This window comes from Mobula hypostoma, chromosome 1, assembly GCF_963921235.1.
Source record: "Mobula hypostoma chromosome 1, sMobHyp1.1, whole genome shotgun sequence".
NCBI classification, from domain to species: domain Eukaryota; kingdom Metazoa; phylum Chordata; class Chondrichthyes; order Myliobatiformes; family Myliobatidae; genus Mobula; species Mobula hypostoma.
In genome coordinates, this window is record NC_086097.1 from 197,591,130 (window position 1) to 197,613,601 (window position 22,472).

General features: G+C 40.1%; 1 protein-coding gene across 7 annotated transcripts in view; it reads left to right on the forward strand.

Annotated features, from left to right (window-relative positions):
• The window catches only part of trappc9 (trafficking protein particle complex subunit 9), a 749,291-nt gene that overhangs the window by 403,716 nt on the left and 323,103 nt on the right, over window positions 1-22,472 (forward strand). For all 7 annotated transcript variants that reach the window (XM_063062835.1, XM_063062851.1, XM_063062844.1 and 4 more), the window contains one exon: window positions 5,979-6,135. In XM_063062835.1, the coding sequence (XP_062918905.1) occupies window positions 5,979-6,135 (157 nt within the window). The remainder of the gene's footprint in view (window positions 1-5,978; window positions 6,136-22,472) is intronic.

The following is a 22,472-nucleotide window of genomic DNA, read 5'->3' on the forward strand; positions in this document are numbered from 1 at the left end:
TCAATCCTGACCAGATTTCCAGTCCATGTTGCTGAATACCATCCCCATAGCATGATGCTACCTCCATCATATTTTACAGTAGGGCTGGTGTTACCTGGCTGATGCAGAGTATTAGATTTATGCCACCTGTACTGCTTAGTTTTGAGGCCAAAAAGTTCTACTTTATTCTAACTGGACTACAAGACCTTCTTCCACGTCTTTACAGTATCTTCTAAGTGGCGCTTTGAAGTTTTGGGGCTGTTTACTTCCCTTCGATTTTTAGCCACTGACTTGTGCGGTTCATTTAGGGTGACCGTTGGTGTCATAGTAGCCTCTCTTATAAGAGCCATTCTTCTCCAGTGACTACGTTCAGAGCGGTGGCCTGACCTAATAGCAATAGTTTCATATTTTTTTCCACTTTTTCACGATGGACTGCACTGAGCTCCAGTTCAGTGCCTTTGAGATGGCCTTGTGCCTTTCCCCACATTTGTGCATCTCTATTATAATTTCCCTGACTTGACTTGAATGTTCCTTTGTCTTTATTTTTAATTTGGTCTTTTGAATATCTACCAATCTGTTGGAATTTTCAGAGAGCAGGGTGTATTTATTCTAATGAATTCATTGAAAACAGATAATCCTCCAATTTTCTGCATCAACAAATTGGGTGAGTTGGTAAGGTAATATATGTTATGTACCTGAGGAAAGTTAGCAAAGTAATTACAAAGGGGATGAACACTTTTTCATACTCACAATTTTGGTTTTTAATTTTTAGTAGCTTGTTGATAGGTTTTGGAGTTTTTCTTTTGATATGACAAGGTGCACAATGTTTTGCAGATTAGCGCAAAATCCTACTTAAATATATTTTAAAGTCAGAAAATGAGACAGTAAAATGTGAAAATAGTTCTCGGGGCTGAATATTTTTTCAAGGCACTGTATGTTGATCTTCATCCGGTGTTTAGTTTTGTGGTATTTTGTATAGTTAAAGATACTTGAATTTACATGATCCATGACTTGGTGTTTAGAATTTGTAATAATAGCAGTATCTAAAAAAGAGTCGGTCTCAATATTGTCCCAAGTTGTGATGACTGATTGCTGATTTGCTGTGGAACTGTGGGTTGTTTTCAACTGTAGTCCTCTGTGTGGTGAGACACATGCTTGGTAGTGCATATGTGCTGAAAGGCAGATATGATACACTGGATTCAAGGTATCCAGTTGTTTGTTCCTCTACGACACTCATCATTGAAGCTCTGTGACTAAGGCAAGAGAGTGACTGGATGTACCTGTCATTCAGGTCTCAGTTTTATGCAGGCAAGACTAGAGGTCCCATTCATTTGAATGGAAAATTGGAATTGGTGCATTATTGTCACATTTATCAAGACACGGATGAAATTACTACACAGTGCATTGAGGGAGAACAAGATAAACTAATAACAGAATTCATAATAAATCATAACTGCTACAGAGAAATTGCAGGTAGACGAAAAGGTGAAAGATCATGAGAAGGTAGATTGTGAGATCACAGGTCCATTTTATCTTACTAGGGAATTATGTAATAGTCTTATTAATAGTGGATTAGAAGTCTCCACTCTTCCATTGGCAGAAGTGTCTTGAGATACATGCTTTTTTATCTTCTGTTGATGGAAGAGGGGAGAAGAGAGAATGATCAGGATAGGTGGGGTCTCTGTGCTGACTACTTCAGAACCCTGATGAAGGGGTCCCAACTTGACATGTCACCTGTTTATTCCCCTTCATAAATGAGGCCTGACCTGTGAGTTATTCTAGCATTTTGTGGGTTGTGTTGTATATCCAGATAGGATACTTTCTACGGTGTATGGGTAAAAATAACTAAGGGGCAATAGGGATTTGCCAAATTTCTTTAGCTTCCTTAGGGAGTAGAGACAATGGTGAACTCTCTCGGCTGTGACACAGTAGGATCAGGCCAGGCTTTTGGTCATGTTCATTCCTAAGAACTTGAAGCTCCCAAGCTTAACCCCGTTAATATAGAAAGGAGCATGTGCACCACCCAACAATGCTTTACTATCTTTATTAGTACAGTACATTGTCAAATTATAAAGCAAAATGTCATACAACATGAAAACAAGTCATTCAACCCAAGACATCCATACTGACCAATGGTAACCCAACTGTATCAAACCCTTCTCCCAGTACCTGACCCTTAGCCTTCTTTTACAAGTGCTTATCTAGACACTTTCTAAATGTTGTCAGCATCTCTGTTGCAAGCACTTCGAGGCATGTATTTGAGATACTTCCCAGTCTATGGGTGAAAAAGTTACCCCCTTGGCTCCCCTCTAAATTCTCTTGCCTGTTATCCTGAATCTATCCTTTAGTTTTATACACCTCTGATATAAGGAATAATTTCCAACAGTCATCCCTCATCATTTTATATGCCACAATTATACCCCTTTTTAACCTCCTCTGCTCCAGGAAGCACACACCAAAACTCAGCAGTCTGTCCTCATAACGAAAATGCTCCATTTAAGACGCCCTTCTGGTGAATCTCCTCTGCGCCTTTTCCAGGGCAATTACATTAGATCTGAGATGAGGAGAAATTTATTCCCTTAGAGTAATGAGCATATCGAATGAACTTGCACATCAGATTGTGAACACAAAGACATTGAATCTATCTTTAAAAAAACTGCTGAATATATTTCAATTTGCAATAAACATTAAGGGGTATTAAGTGAGAAAGATAGATGATGACCCATGATTATTTTGAATGGAAGAGCAGGCTTGAATGGTTGAAATTCTACAGCTCCCATTTACTCTTTGTATGGTTTTGTTATTATAATATGTGTTTTACAGTGTTTTAATTAACAATTTTTATTTTAAATCTTTTTTTGATGGCCTAAGTAGCAGGCATTGTTCAGAACAGTCAGCTATTGCATTCATGAACTACTTTTGCGAAAAACATCAGATAATTAATCAAAAGTGAAAATGAAGCTACCGTATTTACATAGCAGCTGGATTTGATTCAGTTTTGATTTTCATCTGAAAGTAAAGTCCACTGGCTTCAATTATTATTTGGAAAGCCATTTAATTGAGTTATTAACATTGTTTATTCATTTGCAGTTATTTGTCTCTGAACAACCTTTTGACTGGGAAATGCAAGTAGATGAGCTATTTGGAGTTTTTCAGAAGAAAGTATTAAACTGAATTAGTTTAATTTTCATTCAACAACCCTTTAAATTACTCAGCATGCATTTAATTTACTGAACTTATGAAAGAGGATATGGCTCAAAATGATTTTCTTCAATAAGGAGGCAATTAGAATCAAATTAAAATCTTGTTTACAATTGCTATTTAAAGTGAATATAAATTATCTAAAATTATATTCAATTTAACAATACTGAATTGGTTTTATAAAGAAATAAGCCTCCTTAGAAAATAAAATTATGAGCAGTATCCGGTTCAGATGTTTTCAGAAGTGTTTTTAACTTCTTAGAATTAAATCTTGGTTTTAGCATTCACAATTTTTTATTGGAATTTCTTTGTTTAGCACTGTTCTTTTGTGTACTGCAAATTTCTCTTGTATCAGCTTAGGTGGAATACTGTATGTATTTGATTTCAAGGTTACATCAAGTCAATGACTACTTTTGTCCAAGTTAACACCACAAATTTAAATACAACATAATTCTAAAATGACATACTTTGGGAGCTTTATATCTCTTTTTAAGGGATTATTCAGTTTTGCTTGTTTTCTGACTCCAACAGCTTAATTTCAGATAAAAGGTAATGTGTTAAGATTGCAATATAGAACATAGAATAGTACAGCACAGTACAGGCCCTTCGGCCCACAATGTTGTGCCGACCCTCAAACCCTGCCTCCCATATAAGCCCCCACCTTAAATTCCTCCATATACCTGTCTAGTAGTCTCTTAAACTTCACTGGTGTATCTGCCTCCACCACTGACTCAGGCATATATTGATATGTACCAATCAATTTGATGTTGCAATAAACAAAATACTGGAAGAACTCAGTTGTGGAGAGAACTGTGGAGGGCAGAAGGGCAGTCGATGCTTTGGGTCAAGACTCTTCAACTAGACCTAAAGATAAAGGGAGGATAGCCGGTTAAAAGGGATAGAGCAACAGCTGGCAAGCAGTATATCCATGTGTGGAGGGGTGATAGGCTGGTGGATGAGGAAAAAGTGAAAAGTGATAAGTGGATGCAACAAAAATTGATAGAGAAATGTGGAGTGTGGAATCAAATAAGGGACGTAGGGTGGGCAGTGTTGAGAGAATGGGTAAAGGAATGGCAGATGGAATAAAATGTAACACAGTGTGGGCTTATGTACTTTGGTAGAAAGAGGAAAAGTGTAGGCTATTTTCTGCACCTTGTAGAAAATAGGGACGGAATTCAAAAATTGGAGATGCAAAAGGAATTGGAAGCCCATGTTCAAGATTCCGTTGTGGAGTATTGTAGTGGCGGAAATTGTGACAGATGATGCGTCCATCTGAAGAGGTTATGCAGTGAAAAATGAGGATCAGAGTAATATTTTTCTTCTGTCCAGCAGAAGGAGGAGTGAAAGTAGGGCTGTGGAATATAGATTAGATGCTGTTGAAGGGTTCTGTCTACCAGGGTAGAGGAGAAGCCATAGTTCAGGAAGAAGAAAGATATCTAAGAGATCTGTCACATTATCAAAGCAATTGCGATGGAGATGGAAGAACTGGCAGAATGGAATGGAGTCCTTGCAGGAAGTATAGTCAATATAGCTGTAGAAGTATTTAGGCTTGTAAAGGATGCTTGTGGATAGCTTATTCTCTGAGATGGAGATATCCTCAAATGAAAGAGCAAAGCCCAAGTGAAGGTATGAGTCAAAAGGAAATTGGCAGAAAAAATAGTGAAATTCTCAAGTTCTATATATGTGCAACAAGCAGCACCAATGCAGCTGGTGATATACTGGACAGCTGTGTGTGTGTTTTGAATGGGATAGTGGAGGCAAAAAGAAATTCTTCCACTTATTCTACAAAAAGATAGGTGTAGCTTGGGCCATGTTAAATTCTCATACTTAAAACATTGGAAGGAGAAAATGAATGGAACTGAACGAGGAAGTTGTTTATGTGATGTTAAGTTCAGCTGGGTGGATGAATATATTGGATGAGAGAATCTGTGTTTCTCTGTTTTAGGATGAAGCTGAATGGTCCTCAGATTCTTTCAATGTGGCATGGTTGTGTGGATGTGTGTATGTGAGAAAGAATGGAGGTAATAAGTTTTGTTAGGCAAAAGCAGGCTGAAAAAATGGATCTCCCTGACTAGTGGATACTACAAGGTTGGAAGCAGAAATGAAATCACATAGCTGTGTAGGAGATAATGTTTTGATGTTTGGGTCATGGTTCAGAAGGGCATTGTGGATTTGTCTGAGAACTGACACTTGATCTCTGAAAGAAAGAAGACAGTTTGCCACACTATAGTAATGCCACTACTGTCTGTGTCCTAATGTACCACAATAATGAGGCAAGCGAGGGACAACTCTTCATGTTCTGCCTGGGTAAGCTACAGAATGCAATATCTTGAGATGGCTGATTCTTTCATTCTGTTTCAGGACTGGCCTTTTTCTGTATGTCATTGTTTTGGCCTAGTTTTTAGTTTTAGTTCAGTCTATCCTGCTCTTCAACCTCATCATTGGAAATATATTACCAAGACAACAAAGCTAAATCTTATTTTTAACTGTTCCTTAATTGCCAGGTTAGGTCTGTTACAATCCTATCAAAAATATTCTTTTTGTCTACTCATCCTTACCTGAACTTTTTCTACTATCTAAAACTATTTTTGTCTTTTTTCCAGTTCTAATGAAGGATCTTGGCCCTGAACTGTAAATCTTTCATCTTTCTGCCTGCGTACTGAGTGCTTACTACATTTTCTATTTATATTTCGGAGTTCCACCATCTTCATTTCTTTTGCTTTTAACATGTTACTGATTTTTTTTCCTCAGTATTGATGCTGTTATATTATTGTAAAAATTTGATGTTTATCTTGCAGAATGGCCATACAAGTCAACAAGTTCAAATTTGAAACTCTTCCAGCATCCAGCACTGTAGGTGAAATGTGTGCAGAAAGCCAAAAGCACATTGAAGAGGAATGGAGCCATGCTCAGGCTGTAGAGATCAACAGCAAGTTGAACATCAGCTGGAAGATAATATCCTTTCGTGATACTCAAAAATAACTATTAAAGTAGCCAAGAAGTATATTACAGATATTGGAATCTGGTGCATAAAGTGAACTGCTAGAAAAACCAAGGGTCAAGGTCAAGTAGAGGCAAAAGAGATGTGTCGATGTTTTATGTTGTAACCCTTACATCATTTTATTGTTTTGCTGTTAATGTACCAATATTATTGTTGTTTCTGCAAGCAATACAACTATACAGGATATACTCTGAGCATACTGAACTTTCAAAGGAATTGTTTAGAATTTCATTCACTCATTATTAGGTATATAAACTTGGATGTCTGATTTAGGAGCAGGTATAGAACACCAGGCTTTTTGATCTTGCTTTACATTCAACAAGTTTATGCTAATCAGACTGTAACAGCTGCCTACCCTTAATATCCTTCTTTACAAAGAACTCTGCTTTCTGGACAAAGTTGTGACTTGCTGAGAGAAGGAGAATTGTCTAGTCTTTATTGGAAATAGGTACTGCTTTAAACAGACGGCTAACAAATGTGAATCTGAGACTTTTAAGGTAAATTGTTTTCTGTTGTTTCCCAACAATCTGCTTATGACCTTTCTTGCCTTGTTTTTTTTTGCATTTTCTTGCCCTCTTAACGATCAGTACATGCTTCTTATCATCATATTTGTTTTGACCAATATTCATATACAGGTCTTCCCCAGTCTATGAACACTTGACTTACATCCAGTCTATACAAATGAATAAGCATTTGGGAGATCAGCAAGATGGTTTTGCCTGCTGCTGCAGGGTTGCGAGCATCCTTTGTCTTGTGGGAACTCGGTTCACAGTTGCATTTCCAACTTACCATCTGTTTGGATTACAAACAGTTCATTGGAAGGACCTGCAATTTTTTGCCTTTCTCCTCATCATTCCCTCCACTTCTTCTCTTATTTCCTAGGAAAGGTCCCTGAATTGAAATATTAATTGGTTTCTCTTTCCACTGATGTTGTTCATCATCCAGGATTTTCTTTTTTTTCCCCTGTTTTCAGTGTCTGCAGTTTTATTTGTTCTCTATGCACCAGCAATATTCTATTTTTGACAGAAAGCAAATTTAGAACTGCTGTCAGTGATCTCTTTACTTTCTTCTTTAAGCCTTGTAATATCTCACCTTGTAATATCTCTTAAGGTTCATAAGGATCTTCATTACTTATTGTTTTCTTTTTCAATGCTCCCTCAACCTCTCAATGAGTGACTTCATAATAAGAGTTAATACATAACTCATTTTGTTCCAGCAGTTCACAGATCATATATTATCCCTAAGCAAGCTTTGAGGCACAGAATCATAGAACACTACAGCATATAAACAGATCCGTCGGTCCTTCTACTCCATCCTGAACTATTAACCTGCCTAGTCCCATTGACCTGCACACAGACCATACCTCACCCATGCATGTAACTATCCAAATTTCTCTTAAATGTTGAAATTGAATCCACATCCACCATTTCCATTGGCAGCTCGTTCCACATTTTAACCACCCTTTGAGTGAAGTAGTTCCCCTCATGTTCCCTTAAACATTTCACCCTTCACTCTTGGCCCATGACCTCTAGTTCTGGTCTCACCTAACCTCAATGGAAAAAGGCTGCCTGTATTTACTCTACGTATAACCTTCATGATTTTCTATATCCTTATCAAATCAATGCTCATTCACCTAAGCACTAGGGAATAAAGCCCTAATCTATTCAATTTTTCCCTATAACTCAGGTCTTCAAGTCTTAGCACCATCATTGTAAATCTTTTCTGTGCTCTTTCAACCTCTACAGGTGGCCCCCGTTTTCCAAACGTTGGCTTTACAACACCTCGCTGTTACGAACGACCTACATTAGTTACCTGTTTTCGCTAACAGAAGGTGTTTTCACTGTTACGAAAAAAGGCAGCACGCGTCCGAGCAGCCAAGCTGCTTCCCCGGAACTGCATTCTAGCCGCCATTGCTTAAGCACGTGCTTTATCTCGATTTATTTTGTGCATCGGTTAGCAAGATGAGTTCTCAGGTATCAGAAAAGCCTAAAAGAGCTCGTAAGGGTGTTACACTTAGTGTAGACATAATTAAGTGTTTCGATCGTGGTGAACTAAGTAAGGACGTTGTCCGCATGTTGAACTTGCCTGCATCTACCATTCGCACAATTTATACGCAGAGAGAGAATTTTGAAAGCTGCCGATGTTACTGTTGGTTCTGCTTGTAGCAAAGTGATCTCTCTCAGTTGGCATCCAATAATGGATAAAATGGACAGTCTATTGCCTGAGTGGATTGATGGGTATACAAAGCGTGGTGTTCTGTTAAGTTTTCTTATACTTCAGGAGAAATCAGTCAGTGTTTTTAATAAGCTGAAACAGAAAGCACTGGATGGTGGTGATGAAAGTGTTGCGAAAGTGGAACTTAGAGGTAGTCATGGGTGGTTTGATCGGTTTCTGAGGTGAGGGCAGCTTCATAGTTTAACGTTTACCGGAGAGAGTGCTTCGGCTGATACTGAAGCTACTGAAAAGTTCCCAGCAGAACTGAAGAAAATAATTACAGAAGGTGGTTACTTGTATAAGCACCTTCTACATCGTTTAACTGTGACAAAACTGCAATTTATTGGAGTCTTCCCAATTGCGGTAAGTGAAACTACACTGTACATATATTATTTCTACTTTATATAGGCTGTGTATTTTTATGTGTTATTTGGTATGATTTGGCAGCTTCATAGCTTAAAGGTTACTGGACAGAGTGTTTCCGCCAAGAGCACTTTCGCCGAGAGTGCTGCCGTGAGATTTCGCTGCGCTAGACAGTGCTGCAGAATAGTATTTCTACTTTATATAGGCTGTGTATTTATCATATCATTCCTGCTTTTACTATATGTTACTGTTAATTTAGGTTTTATGTGTTATTTGGCATGATTTTGTAGGTTATTTTTTGGGTCTGGGAAGGCTCAAAAATTTTTCCCATATTAATAAATGATAATTGTTTATTCAGTTTACGATATTCCGGCTATGAACCGTTTCATAGGAACGCTCTACCTTTGGATAGCAGGGGAAGCTTGTATTACATGTAGATAGGTAATCAGAACTGTACACAATACTCCAAGTTAAGCCTCACCAACGCATTATATAACTTTGGTATAACATCTCATCTCCTGTACTCAGTACTTTGATTTATGAAGGCTAATATGCCAAAACCTTTCTTTACGACCCTATCTACCTGTGATGCCACTTTCAAGGAATTATGGGTCTGTATTCCCAGATCCCCCTATTCTACATATGCCTCTGTCCTACCACTCACTGTGTAAGTCCTACTCTGGTTAGTCCTCCCAAAGTGCAACATCTCACACATTTGCATTAAATTCCATTTGCCATTTTCAGTCCATTTTTCCAGCGGGTCCAGATTCTGCTGCAGGCCATGACAGCCTTCCACGCTGTCCTTTACATCCCCAATTCACAAATTTGCTGATCCAATTTACTATATTATCCTAATACCATAACATATGGGAGCAGATTTGGGCCATTTGACCTATTAAGTCTGCTCTGCAATTTCATCGTGGCTGACCCAGTTTTTCTCTCAGCCCCAAACTCCTGCCTTCTCCCCATATTCCTTCATGCCCTGACCATCAAGAATCTTATCAACATTGGCCTTAAATGTACTTAAAGACTTGGCCTCCACAGCTGTCTGTGCCAAAGAATTCCACAGATTCATCACGCTCTGGCTAAAGAAATTCCTCCTCATCACTGTTCCACAAGAACATCCCTCTATTTTGAGGCTGTGTCCTCTGGACTTAGACTTTCCCACCACAGGAAACCTTCTCTCCACATCTACTCTATCGAGGCCTTTCACCATTCCATAGGTTTCAGTGAGGTCACCCCTCATTCTTCTGAATTCTAGCGAGCCATCAAACACTCTTCATATGACAACCCATTCAATCGTGGAATAGTTTTCCTGAAACTCCTTTGAACCCTTTCCAGTTTCAGCACATCGGATAAAAGGCCCAAAATCGCTCAGAATACTCCAAGTGAGGCCTCGCCAGTTCTTTAAAAAGTACCAACGTTACATCCTTATATTTATATTCCAGTTCTGTTGAAATGAATGCTAACATTGCATTTGCCTTCCTGCACAAGGACTCCCAGGTCCCTTTGCACCTCAGATATTTGAATGTTCTCTCCATTTAGAAAATCGTCAACCCTTTCATTTCTTCATCACCATGCACTTCCCGACACTGTATTCCACCTGCAACTTTTTGCCCATTCTCCTAATCTGTCTAAGTCCTCTGTATCCTCTCTACTTTCTCAAGACTACTGCCCCTCCACCTACCTTCATATCATCTGCAAACTTTGCAACAAAACTATCAATTCCATCATCCAAATCATTAACATGCAACATAAAACGAATTGGTCCCAACACAGACCCCGTGAAACACCACTAGTCACCAGCAGCAAACCAGAAAAGGCTCCCTATATTCTCACTTCTTGCCTCCTGCCAATCAGCCACTGTTTTATCCATCTTTACTGTAGTACCATGGGCTTGTTGCTTGTTACGCAGCCTCGTGTGACACCTTGTTAAAGGCCTTCTGAAAATCTAAGTACGCAACAATCATTCAGGTCGTTGATATGGATGACAAACAGCAACGGACCCAGCACTAGTCCTTGTGGGTCAACGCTGGTCGCAGGCATCCAGTTAGAGAGACAACCAGCTACTACCATTCTGTGACTTTTCCCATGAAACCAATGTCAAATCCAATTTACTACCCCATCCTGAATGGCAAGCAACTGAACCTTTTAGACTAGCCTCCCATGTGTCACCTTGTCAAATGCCTTGTCCATGTAAACAACATCCACTGCATTGCCTTCATCAACTTTCCTAGTAATTTCCTCAAACCTCAATAAAATTAAACCCAGCTGGTAGCGTAGTGGCATTAGTGCCGGACTTCGGGACGAAAAGTCCTGAGTTCAATTCCAGCCGGCTCCCCTGCACGCTTTCCATCTGTGCTGGGTTACGAGCTGGTGATCTCTTTGGAAACTCACCCAGCAGAAGACAATGGCAAACCACTGCTGTAACTTGCCTCGTACAGGGTTTCCCACTACGTCAGACAGGCGTGGAGGGAAATCGTCCGCTAACCAGAGAAATCCTGGATGCGACGTACCTTTCCTTTTCAATAACATTGGTTAGATATGACCTACCATGCATAAAACCATGTGGAATATCCCTAGTCAGTCCCCGTCTATCAAAGTATCCATTCCCTTAGGATACTTTCCTAGTACTTACCCATGACTGGAGTCAGGCTCACTGGCCTATAATTTCCTTTCTTCTGTCTCCCTTCTTAAAGATTGGAGTAATATTTGCAAACTTCCAGTCCTCCAGAATCATTCCAGAATTTAGTATTTCTTGAAAGATCATTACTGATGCCTCCACAATCTTTTAAGGTACCTCTTTCAGGACCATGGGGTGTGATCCATGGGGTGACTTATCTTGGACTTTTCAGCTTACCAAGCACCCTTTTCCTAGAAATAGCAATGACACTCACTTCTGCCCCCTGATACACTCTCATTTCTGGCATTCTGCTAGTGTCTTCCACAGTGAAGACAGATGCAATATACTTAGTACATTCCTCCATTATTTCTATATCCCCCATCACTACCTCTCCAGCAACATTCCATCCAATTTTTTTTTAACAGCTGCATGGACCAACCATTGCTCTCAGCAGGAATGTTTTACACTGCTTGAAAACTGCACAGATCTTTCAATGTTTTTTCATGTAATATACATACTTTGAATATTTAGAATGAAAATTGAAAAATCACATACTTTTGATTTTATTAAGTGAAAGGTAAAATGAAATACAGTGCAACAAAGAAAATCTTACATGTTTCGTAAGCTTTTTCTTGTATGTCTTTATTACATGTCCATTGACTCTAGACACTGTCCAGATTAATTACACATTCAGATGAAAGGTGCATGTTAATCCTCATTAGATAATCAAAATGTTCCACTTCTAGTCTGTTTCTGGATTTACATTTGATTTCGTTCATAAGACTGAATCCATGTTCACAGTCAACACTAGAAGCTTGAAATGTTCCAATGATGTCACACACAATTGACCATTCTTCAAATTCTTCATTTTGGAGCATGTAGTTCAACATCTCTGTGGTTAGGAAGGCATACAGTGCATTGGCCTTCGTCAACTGTGGGATTGAGTTTAAGAGCCGAGAGGTAATGTTACAGCTATATAGGACCCTGGTCAGACCCCACTTGGAGTACGGTGCTCAGTTCTGGTCACCTCACTACAGGAAGGATGTGGAAACTTATAGAAAGGGTTCAGAGGAGATTTACAAGGATGTTGCCTGGATTGGGGAACATGCCTTGTGAGAATAGGTTGAGTGAACTTGGCTTTTTCTCCTTGGAGTGGCAGAAGATGAGAGGTGACCTGATAGAGGTGTACAAGATAATGAGAGGCATTGATCATGTGGATAGTCAGAGGTTTTTTCCCAGGGTTGAAATGGCTAACATTAGAGGGCACAGTTTTAAGGTGCTTGGAACTAGATACAGAGGAAGATGTTAGGGGTAAGTATTTTTACTCAGAGAGTGGTGAGTGCATGGAGTGGGCTGCCGGCAGCGGTGGTGGAGGTGGGTATGATAGAGTCTTTTAAGATACTGTTGGATAGGTACATGGAGCTTAGAAAAATAGAGGGCTGCAGGTAACACTAGGTAATTAGGAATTCAGCATGTTCAGCATAGCATTGTGGGCCAAAAGGGCTGTATTGTGCTGTAGGTTTTCTATGTTTCTATATCAGTGAAAGACTCAATTGAATAAGTCTTAACTTTCTCAGAAATGACAGATTTGAAGTTACAGTATTGCTGCGATATTTTTGAGGCAATGCTTTCGTCGTAGTTTTTAATAGTAGCGGAGTATTTTTTCAGCCATACAACATCCCCTTTTCCAAATTCTAAATTAGTTCTGTTTACAATAGCAACAGGGTCAAAAACTTGCCATTCTCTTGCTCATCGTCAGAAAATCTATTATCCAAGTGACTATACGCATGCGGAATGAATCAAATAACAGGTGTAGACGTCAGAACTTACTGATGCCAACAGATCTTTCATTTTGTCACAGCAATAAACAGAGTCTCCAAGATACAGTGACCATAACTTGTTAATTTTTGCTTTTGCATACTGTAGTGCATTGGTTGTATTCAAACAACTTTTCTAAAGGAACTTATGAAGAAATGCCTGAACTTCGAAATCATCGTTAAGCAGAGTTCGTGCTACCCAATGTTGTGGATTGGTCAAAAGCTTCAGACAGTAGTTGCTGATTGGATCGTTACGTTCATTAACTTGCTCTTTGCAATACTGAATCAAAATTTTAGTAATTCCTCATTAGATAGCCATCTTTCTTCATATAGTGGTCTAGATGACACAACATTATATTCTGTAAGATTAGCTAATTCTTCAAGTTTTTCTTTTTTTAAACTAATGACTTGCTGAGCACTGTATACACTGTTCGTAGCATCGTTCTATATCCTGCATAATTGATACTTTTGATCCATGTTTCCTCTAATTGCAGGGCTTCTCTGTGTGTGATGCAATATTGCTCAGACAGATGTTTTATTTCTTATCAAAGATTTGCTGCCAAACCACTATTCTTTCCAAGCATAACATTTGCTCCATCTGAAGTAAATATCACCATCTTCAGAATATCAAGATTTTTGTTGATATAAAACTTTGTTAATTGCTTCAACAATGGTGATACTGTCACATGCAATAGATTCAAAATACCCACAAACACTTATAAGAAGTTTCATTTTCTGATCAAAACTTAAAACACAAAAGTAACATTTTCTGTCCAGAAATGTGTGTATTTTTGTCAGCAGTTGGTGTATGGAAAGCAGGTTCTGCGGTTCTTCCATTCTCTGTTTCTGAAGCACAAGCCTGAAGCACTCAACAAATTCAAATGCATAGTTCTTGCTGCACCAATTCTGTAATATTTGCATATTGACCAGAAGACAAAGCCATTTGGCCCATTCAGTCTTCTCTGCCATTTCATCATGGCTGATCCTTTTCTCTTTCAACCCCATTCTCCTGCCTTATCCCTGTAACCTTTCACACCCTAACTAATCAAGAACTTATCAAATTCCACCTTAAATACACCCAATGACCTAGGCTCCACATCTGACTGAAGCAATGAATTCCACAGATTCACCAACCCCTGGCTAAAGAAATTCCTGCTCATCTCTGTTCTAAATGGATGCTTCTCAATTCTGAGGCTGTGCCCTCTGGTCCTAGATTCCTGTACTACAGGAAACACCCTGTCCTCATCCACTCTATCTAGGCCTTTCAACATTTGATAGTTTTCAACGAAATCCCTCATTCTTCTAAATTTCAGCGAGTACCGGCCCAGAACCATCTAACACTCCTCATATAATACCCCTTTCAATCCCAAAATCATTCTAGTGAACCTCCTCTGAACCCTCTCTAATGGCACATCCTTTCTTAGATAAGGGTCCCAAAACTGCTCTCAGTACATCAAAGTAAGGCCTCAGCAGTACCTTATGAAGCCTCAGCATTACATCCTTGCCTTTATGTTCTAGTCCTCTCAAAATGAATGCTAACATTGTATTTGGCTTTCTTACCACTGACTTGACCTGCAAGCTAATCTTTAGGAAATCTTGCACGGAGACTCCCTAGTCCCTTTGTGCCTCAGAGTTTTGAATTTTCGCCCCATTTAGAAAATAGTCCATGGCTTTATTCTGCATATCAAAGTAAATGTCCGTACACTTCCCAACATTGTATTCCATTTACCACATCTTTACCCATTCTCCTAATCTGTCCAAGTTCTTCTGCAGCCCCCCTGCTTCCTCAACACTACCTATGCCTCCACCTATCTTCACATCATCCACAAACTTGGCGCAAAGCCATCAATTCCATCATCCAAATCATTGATAACGTAACAGAAGTAGTCCCAGCACTGATCCCTGTGGAACACCACTAGTTACTGGCAGCCAACTAGAAAAGGCTCCCTTTATCCCCACTCTTTGCCTCCTGCCAATTAGCCAATCCTCTGTCCATGCTGGTATCTCTTCTTTGACTAAGCAGCCTCATATGCAGCACCTTGTGGAAGGCCTTTTGAAAATCGAAGTACATTACATCCATGATTCTGCTTGTTATTTTCTCAAAGAATTCCAACAGATTTGTCAGGCAAGTTTTTCACTTAAGGAAACTATGCTGACTTTACTGTATTTTATCATGTGCCTTCGGGTAACCTGAGATTTCAACCTTGAAAATCAGCTGCAACATCTTCCAACCACAGAGGTCAGCTAACTGGCCTGTATTTTCCTTTCTTCTGCCTTCCTCCCTCCTTCAAGATTGGAGTGACATTTGCAATTCTTCAGCCCTCCAGAGCCATGCCAGAATCTAGTGATTCTTGAAAGATCATTACTCATGCCTCCATAATCTCTGCAGCTACTCTTTCAGAACCCTGGGGTGTAGTCCATCTGGTCCAGGTGGGTAAACTACCCTCAGACCTTTCGGCTTCCCAAGCACCTTCTTTAGTAGTAACAACAGGACTTGCTTTTGCCCCCTAATACTCTTGAACTTCTGGCATACTTCCATGGTGAAGACTGATGCAAAATACTTATTTAGTTCATATGCCATTTCCTCATCCCTGTTTACTATCTCTCCAGTGTTATTTTCCAGTGGTCTACTCTCACCTCTCTTTTTCTCTGATGAGGGATGCTGCTTTCCTGTGACTGTGTTTTGGTAGATGTGCTCAATTGTGTGGAGAGCTTTACCCATGATGGATTGGACTGTTTCCACTACTACTTGTAGTGTTTTCCATTCAAGGGCATCGCTGTTTCCTGAGCAGACTGTGATGCAGCCAGTCAGTATACTCTCCACCACTCATCTATAGATATTTGTCAGAGTTTTAGATGTCATGCTGAATTATCGCAAACTCCTAAGGAAGCTAGAGGCAGTGCCGTGCATTCTTTGTAGTTGCATTTACGTACTGGGACCAGGACAATTCCTCTGAGATGATGTTAAGGAATTTAAAGTTGCTAACCCTCTCTTACTCTGATCCTCTCATAAGGACTGGCTCATGGACCTTCGGTTTCCTCTTCTTGAAGTCAATAATCAGCTCCTTGGTCTTGCTGACGTTAAGTTGTTGCTTTTGGCACCACCCAGCCAGATTTTCAATCTCCCTCCTCTATGCTGATTCGTCACCACCTTTGATTTTGTCTACAATGGTGGTGTCATTAGCAAACTTGAATATGGTATTGGAGCTGTGCTTAACCTCACAGTCATAGGTGTAAATCAAGTAGAGCAGGAGATGTTGTTGCCATTCTGAACAGACTGGGGTCTGCAAGTGAGGAAATCGAGGATCCAATTGCACAAGGTGGTCCTGCAGCTTATTGATTAGTTTTGAGCTGTTGATGGTATTGAATGCTGAGCTTTAGTCTATAAAGAGTGTTGTGATATATACAGTTTTGCTGTCCAAATGCTGCAGGGTTGAGTGAAGAGCCAATGAGATGTGGACCTTTTGCTGCAGTAGGTAAACTGGAGCAGATCTAAGTTGCTTCTCAGGCAGGAGTTGATATGTTTCATCACCAACCTCTCAGATAGTTCATTACTGTGGATGTATGTTTTACTGGATGATAGTCATTGAGACAGGTGGGTACCTGAGACTGCCAAAGTGAGAGGTTAAAGATCTCAGTGAGCAATCTAGTCAGCTGATCAGCACAGGTTTTTAGAACTTGGCCAGGTACTCCTTCTGAGCTGCCTCCTTCCCATGGGTTCACCCTCTTGAAGGCAGCTTCATGTTGGCCTCAGAGACAGAAATCACAGGATCGGGGGCTCTGCGAGTACGTGATGGTTCCTCCATGTCTTGACGGTGAGTGTGAGTATAGAAGGCATTGAGATGAACTGGAAGCAAAGCCCTGCTGTCACCTTTGTCACTAAATCTAACTTTATAAGAGGTGATAGTATTCAAACCCTGCCACAACTCTTGAGCAAGTTTAGTCTGGTATTGCCACTTCACCTATGAGATGGATTTCCAGAGATCGTACCTGGATCTCTTGTAACGTTTGAGGTCTCCAGACTTCTAGTTGGAGAAGACTCTGAATAATTTTGTGGGGACACACTCATCTATAACTGTTTTAATAAAGTCTGTGACAGCAATAGTGTATTCATTCAGATCCATAGATGAGTCCTTGGACATGGCCAGTCCACTGACTTGAAGCAATCCTGAAGCTGCTCCTCTACCTCCTATGACCACCTCTTTGTTGTCTGAATCTCTGGAGTTTTGTTCTTTATCCTCTGCCTCTATGCAGGGAATAGAATGACAGCCAAGTGGTCCGATTTACTGAAATGCAGTCTGGCCATGGAGTGATGGGCATTCCTTATCTTAGTATTACAATGGTCTAGTGTGTTGGGACCTCTGCTGCTACAGGATATATGTTGATAGTTACTGGGCAGGGTTTTCGTCAAACAGGCCTAGTTGAAGTCCCTGACTATGATTTGAAATCCGTTGGGATGGACTGTTTCTTGTTTGGAGATGGCAACATGCAGTATCTCGAGCGCTGGGTTATAGTTGGCCGCTGGTGTTATGTAAACTGCGGTCAGTATTATGGAGGAGAACTCCCTAGGTAAGTAGAACAGATTGCATTGGATTGTCAGATGTTCAAGGTCAGGGGACCACAAGTTCAACAAAATTGTCACATCAGAGCACCACCAAGAGTTTATCAAGAAATACACACTTCCACCTTTTTGCCATTTCTGGATCAGTAGTGGGGTCCTTTTTGTAAATAGAGAAGCCTTCGGGTCTGATCGCTGTATCTGATGGGCTGTATCTGATAGCCACATCTTTCTCAGACATGGAACACAACAATCTCTCGTTTACCTCTGATACAGCAATCTAGACCTTAGGTCCTCAATTTTGTTCTCCAGCTCCTGCACATTTGCTAACAAGATGCTGCGTAGAAGGGGTCTCATCTCTCTGCATTTCAGTCTGGCTTGGAATTCCCCCCCACGTTGCATCTGCTTGTATACCAAATATCCCATTCTTAGTTCTGTCTCTCTATTTCCCATCTTCCTGCCAAATTAGTTTAAATCATCTTCAACAGCTCGAGCAAATCTATCTGCAAGAATATTAGTGCCCTTCGGTGCAGGGGTAACCCCTCCCTTTTGTACAGGTTGTACCTTCTCCAGAAGCTGGCTGGTAGTGCAGTGACATCTTCACCTGCCTTCGAGGTGAGTGGTCCTGGATTTGAATCCGGCCTGCACCTTGGACGCTTGCCATTTGTGATGTGTTGGGTCTTGAGCTAGCAACTTGACCTCATTAAAAAAAACCAGCAAAAGTGCTAAATAAATGGCAAGGTTGCCACCCAATGCACCACAAGGCATGGTAAGGAACAACAACCTTCCCCAGAAGAGATCCCGATGATCCCTAAATCTTAACTGCAGTCCCTTGCACCAGTTTCTCAACCATATACCCATATGCCAAATCGTCCCATTCTTACCTTCACTGGCATGTGGCACATGCAGGTTATTACTCTGGAGGCCCTGCTTTCTATCTAACTCCCTGAATTCTGTCTTCTGGACTTCCTCCCTTTTCCTACCTATTTTATCGGTGCTAATATGTCCCTAGGTTCCTGGCTGCTCACCCTCCCACTTTAGAATGGCATGGGTCTGAACTGAAATGTCCCTGTTCCTGACCGTGGGAGGCAACATACCATCTGGGTGCCTCTTTCATGTCCACAAAATCTCCTCTAACTATGGAATTCCATATCACAGCTGCTGTCTGCTTTTTTCCCCTTCCCTTCTTAACCCCAGTCAGAGACCCAGTCACTTCTGCACCTCTCTGGTAGCTCACTTATTTTGCAATATCCAAAGCAGTATACTATTATTATTATTAAGGGGATCAACCACAGAGATTGGCCGCACTGGTGGCCCATTTCCTTTTGCTCTCCTGGCAGTTACCTGCTTCCTGTAACTTAGGGGTGACTACCTCCCAGTAACTCCTATCGATGACCTTCTCATTTTCCTGTGTGAGCCAAAGTCATCAAGCTGTGGCTTCAGTTCCTTCACATGTGCTCTGAAGAGATTCAGCTTGGTGCATCTGGTACAGATGTAGTTATATCGGAGGCAGGAGGTTTCCCAGAATTCCTGCATTTCATACTAAGAACACTACACAGCCCCTGGAGCCATTCTCACTGCACTAAATATGCACTAACAGATGAAGAATGAAAGAGAAAAGAAACTGATCTCACCCAAGCCTGTTGAGCCAAAGTCTCCCCACTCTAACACTAGCCTGCTCCAATAATGGCTGCCTACCTTATTTTTATTTGTTCTTCTTAATGAATCGTAATATGATTGGGCTGCCGGAAAAAGCTGAAAACTCACTATCATTCACCCCATGTGTGCACAGAATGCATAAATCATTAACTTTAATTCTAAGGTACTGTTACCAATTACCACTTTGGCTATATCGGAGTAGGACTACTTTCGCTCATCTCGTTTCACTCTTCATGCTCTTTTAGAATTTCAGTTACTTGCACAAAATTCCACATTTCTTCTGGGTACGTAATTTGGTAACTACATCTATATGAATTTTCTGATTAGGATGTCTTTTAAGTTATCTAACTTCCATTCTTCCAGTACTTTCCACTACTGAACTCCCCCCCAGATTTCGCTACCGCACAAATGATGTATACAACATTACCAGTATCTTGATATGTAAAAATATCACCAGTTTCTATCTTTTGTTTTTGATGTGAAGACGTTAGTTCAGTATCTGAGTTGCAAAAGCCTTTCTACCTTATACTTTGTACAAGTTTTGCTCTTCTAAGTAGTTAACTCTTCTGTTTTTTCCCCAACATTCTTAGATTACTAAAAATAATAGTTACTATTTGAGAATAGTGCTAATAATAATATTTGAAAAATGTAACAAGGTTAAAAAATTATAATTTCAATAAAATGCCCCCAGTGATGCAAGCAATTACATAGAAATGATTTTTTAAAATCTTATTCTAACAATTTTTAAATTGCTTACCAAAAGAAGTCAGAATATAGAATTTTTCACATCAAACAAACAAAAACCACAACTCGCAACAGAAGTAACTGATGTCAGGCAGTCAAAGTAACTGACAGGCACAATGGCAAAAATAAAATGGTTTGATTAGATGGGGTCAGCATTCAGTGTGCCAATGGTTTATTGAGAATGAGCTATGGATTTCCATTTATTGTTTATTGTTATAGTTTGTAACTGTGTTGCAACTTGAAGCTCTGACAATATAAATAGGTTGAAGCTCTAAAAGTTTCAAAGTAAAGGTTGTACATTTATTATTCAGAAATTTTATGGATTATATTCATTAACACATAAATTATGGCATATTTCACAATTATATTAACATAGATTTCAAAATTATACTAATATTATATGGTGCAATTTCAGCTATGTGGCAGCAAAGCCTATGTATCATCCTGCCTTTAAAATACTGATTCATCTTTGGGATGTATCAATCCTGCACCTTCCAAATTGCTCCCTGAAACTCCAGCCATTGCTGTTCTGCTGCCATCCTTGCTTGTGTCCTCTTAAATCAACTTTTGCCAGCTCCTCTCTAACGCCTGTGTAATTTCATTTATTGCACTATGATACTGATAGATCCAATTTTAGCTTCTCCTTCTTAAACCACAGGATGAATTCTATCATATTATATTCACTGCCTCCTAGGGGTTCCTTTACCCTAACGTGCCTAATCAACTCTGGGCATTACGTTACAACTAATCTAGAATTGCTGTTCCTCTAGTGGGCTCAACCACAAGCTGCTCCAAAAAGCCATCTCGTAGGCATTCTACAAATTCCCTCTCTTGGGATTGAGAACCCATCTGATTTTCCCAATCTTCCTACATATTAAAATCCGCATGACTATTGCAACATTGCCTTTTGATATGCCTTTTTCTATCTTCAATTGCTGGTTATTTGTAGCCCACATCCTGGTTACTGTTTGGAGGCTGTATATGACTCCCACTAGGGTCTTTTTACCCTTTTGTAACTCTACCAACAAGGATTCTAAATTTAACCAATCCTATGTCACCTCTTTCTAAAAATTTGATTTCACCTTTTACCAACGGAGTTACCCCACCTCCTCTGCCTACCTGCCTATCCTTTTGTGACAATGGGTACCCTTGGATGTTAAGCTCCCAACAATGATCTTCTTTCAGCCTCAACTCAGCAACACCCACAACATTATACCTGCCAATCTAACAGTTAATCTAACAGTTACAGAATCATGTGCCATTCAAAAATTACACCAGTCCTGTATTCATAATCTTCTTTGATTTTGTCCCCATGTTGTACTTCAACTGATCCCACTAACTGTAAATTTGCCCCATCATTTGCCTGCCTTCCTCACAGTCTCAATACACACTGCATCTTGTTGTTTTCCAGCTGCCCCATCCTCACTCTGTTTCCCATCCTGCTACCAAATTAGGTTGGAACTTTCCATCAGAGCTCTAGCTAGCCTGCCTGCAAAAATGTTGGTCCCCTCTGGTTCAGGTGTAACAGATACTTTTTGTTTAGGCTACACCTTCTCTAGATTTCCAGCATCTGCAGAATCTCTTGTCGTTCTGTTTTAGACTCTTTCCTCCTTGGCTATCCAAGCTCTTTTAGAAGTTTTTCACTGTCAACAGTGGTGCTTTGGAAAAACAGCACTTATGAGAGTAATTTTCCCTATTATTCATGAGTGGTCTTTCATTTATGTTCTTGTCATTTGCTTTCCTTCTTTCCCATGCACTTCAGTTACTTTATGCCAGAAAAGGAAATTGGGGTATAATTTTTCTTTGGACCTTAGAGTCACACTCCGATTTTTTTTTTTAAACTCTGAAGCTTTTATAAAACAAGCTGACAACTTCTTTCCTTAGTTTTTTGTTTTGCATTTAAATTGTTTTGGTAGCCTTAATACACATGTTTCTTATAACCGGACTGGACATGTATTTTAATACATTATTTTCCAAAGGAAGTATTGCCACCCTTTCTTACTCAATCATTACATAGTCACGTGCATTAACAATGTGGTAGTCAGCTCGGGATTACTACCTGTGCCACGCGACAGTGGGTATAGGTGAGTGAGGTGGAGGATAAATGAATGGCTGAGAGATTGGAGCAGGGGGCAGGGATTCAGATTTCTGGATCTTTGGGACCTCTTTTGGGGCAGGATTGACCTGTACAAAAAGGACGGATTGCACTTGAATCCCAGGGAGAGCAATATCCTGGCGGGGAGGTTTGCTAAGGCTATTGGGGAGAGTTTAAACTAGGATTGCTGGGGGGTGGGAACCAAAATGAAGAGACAG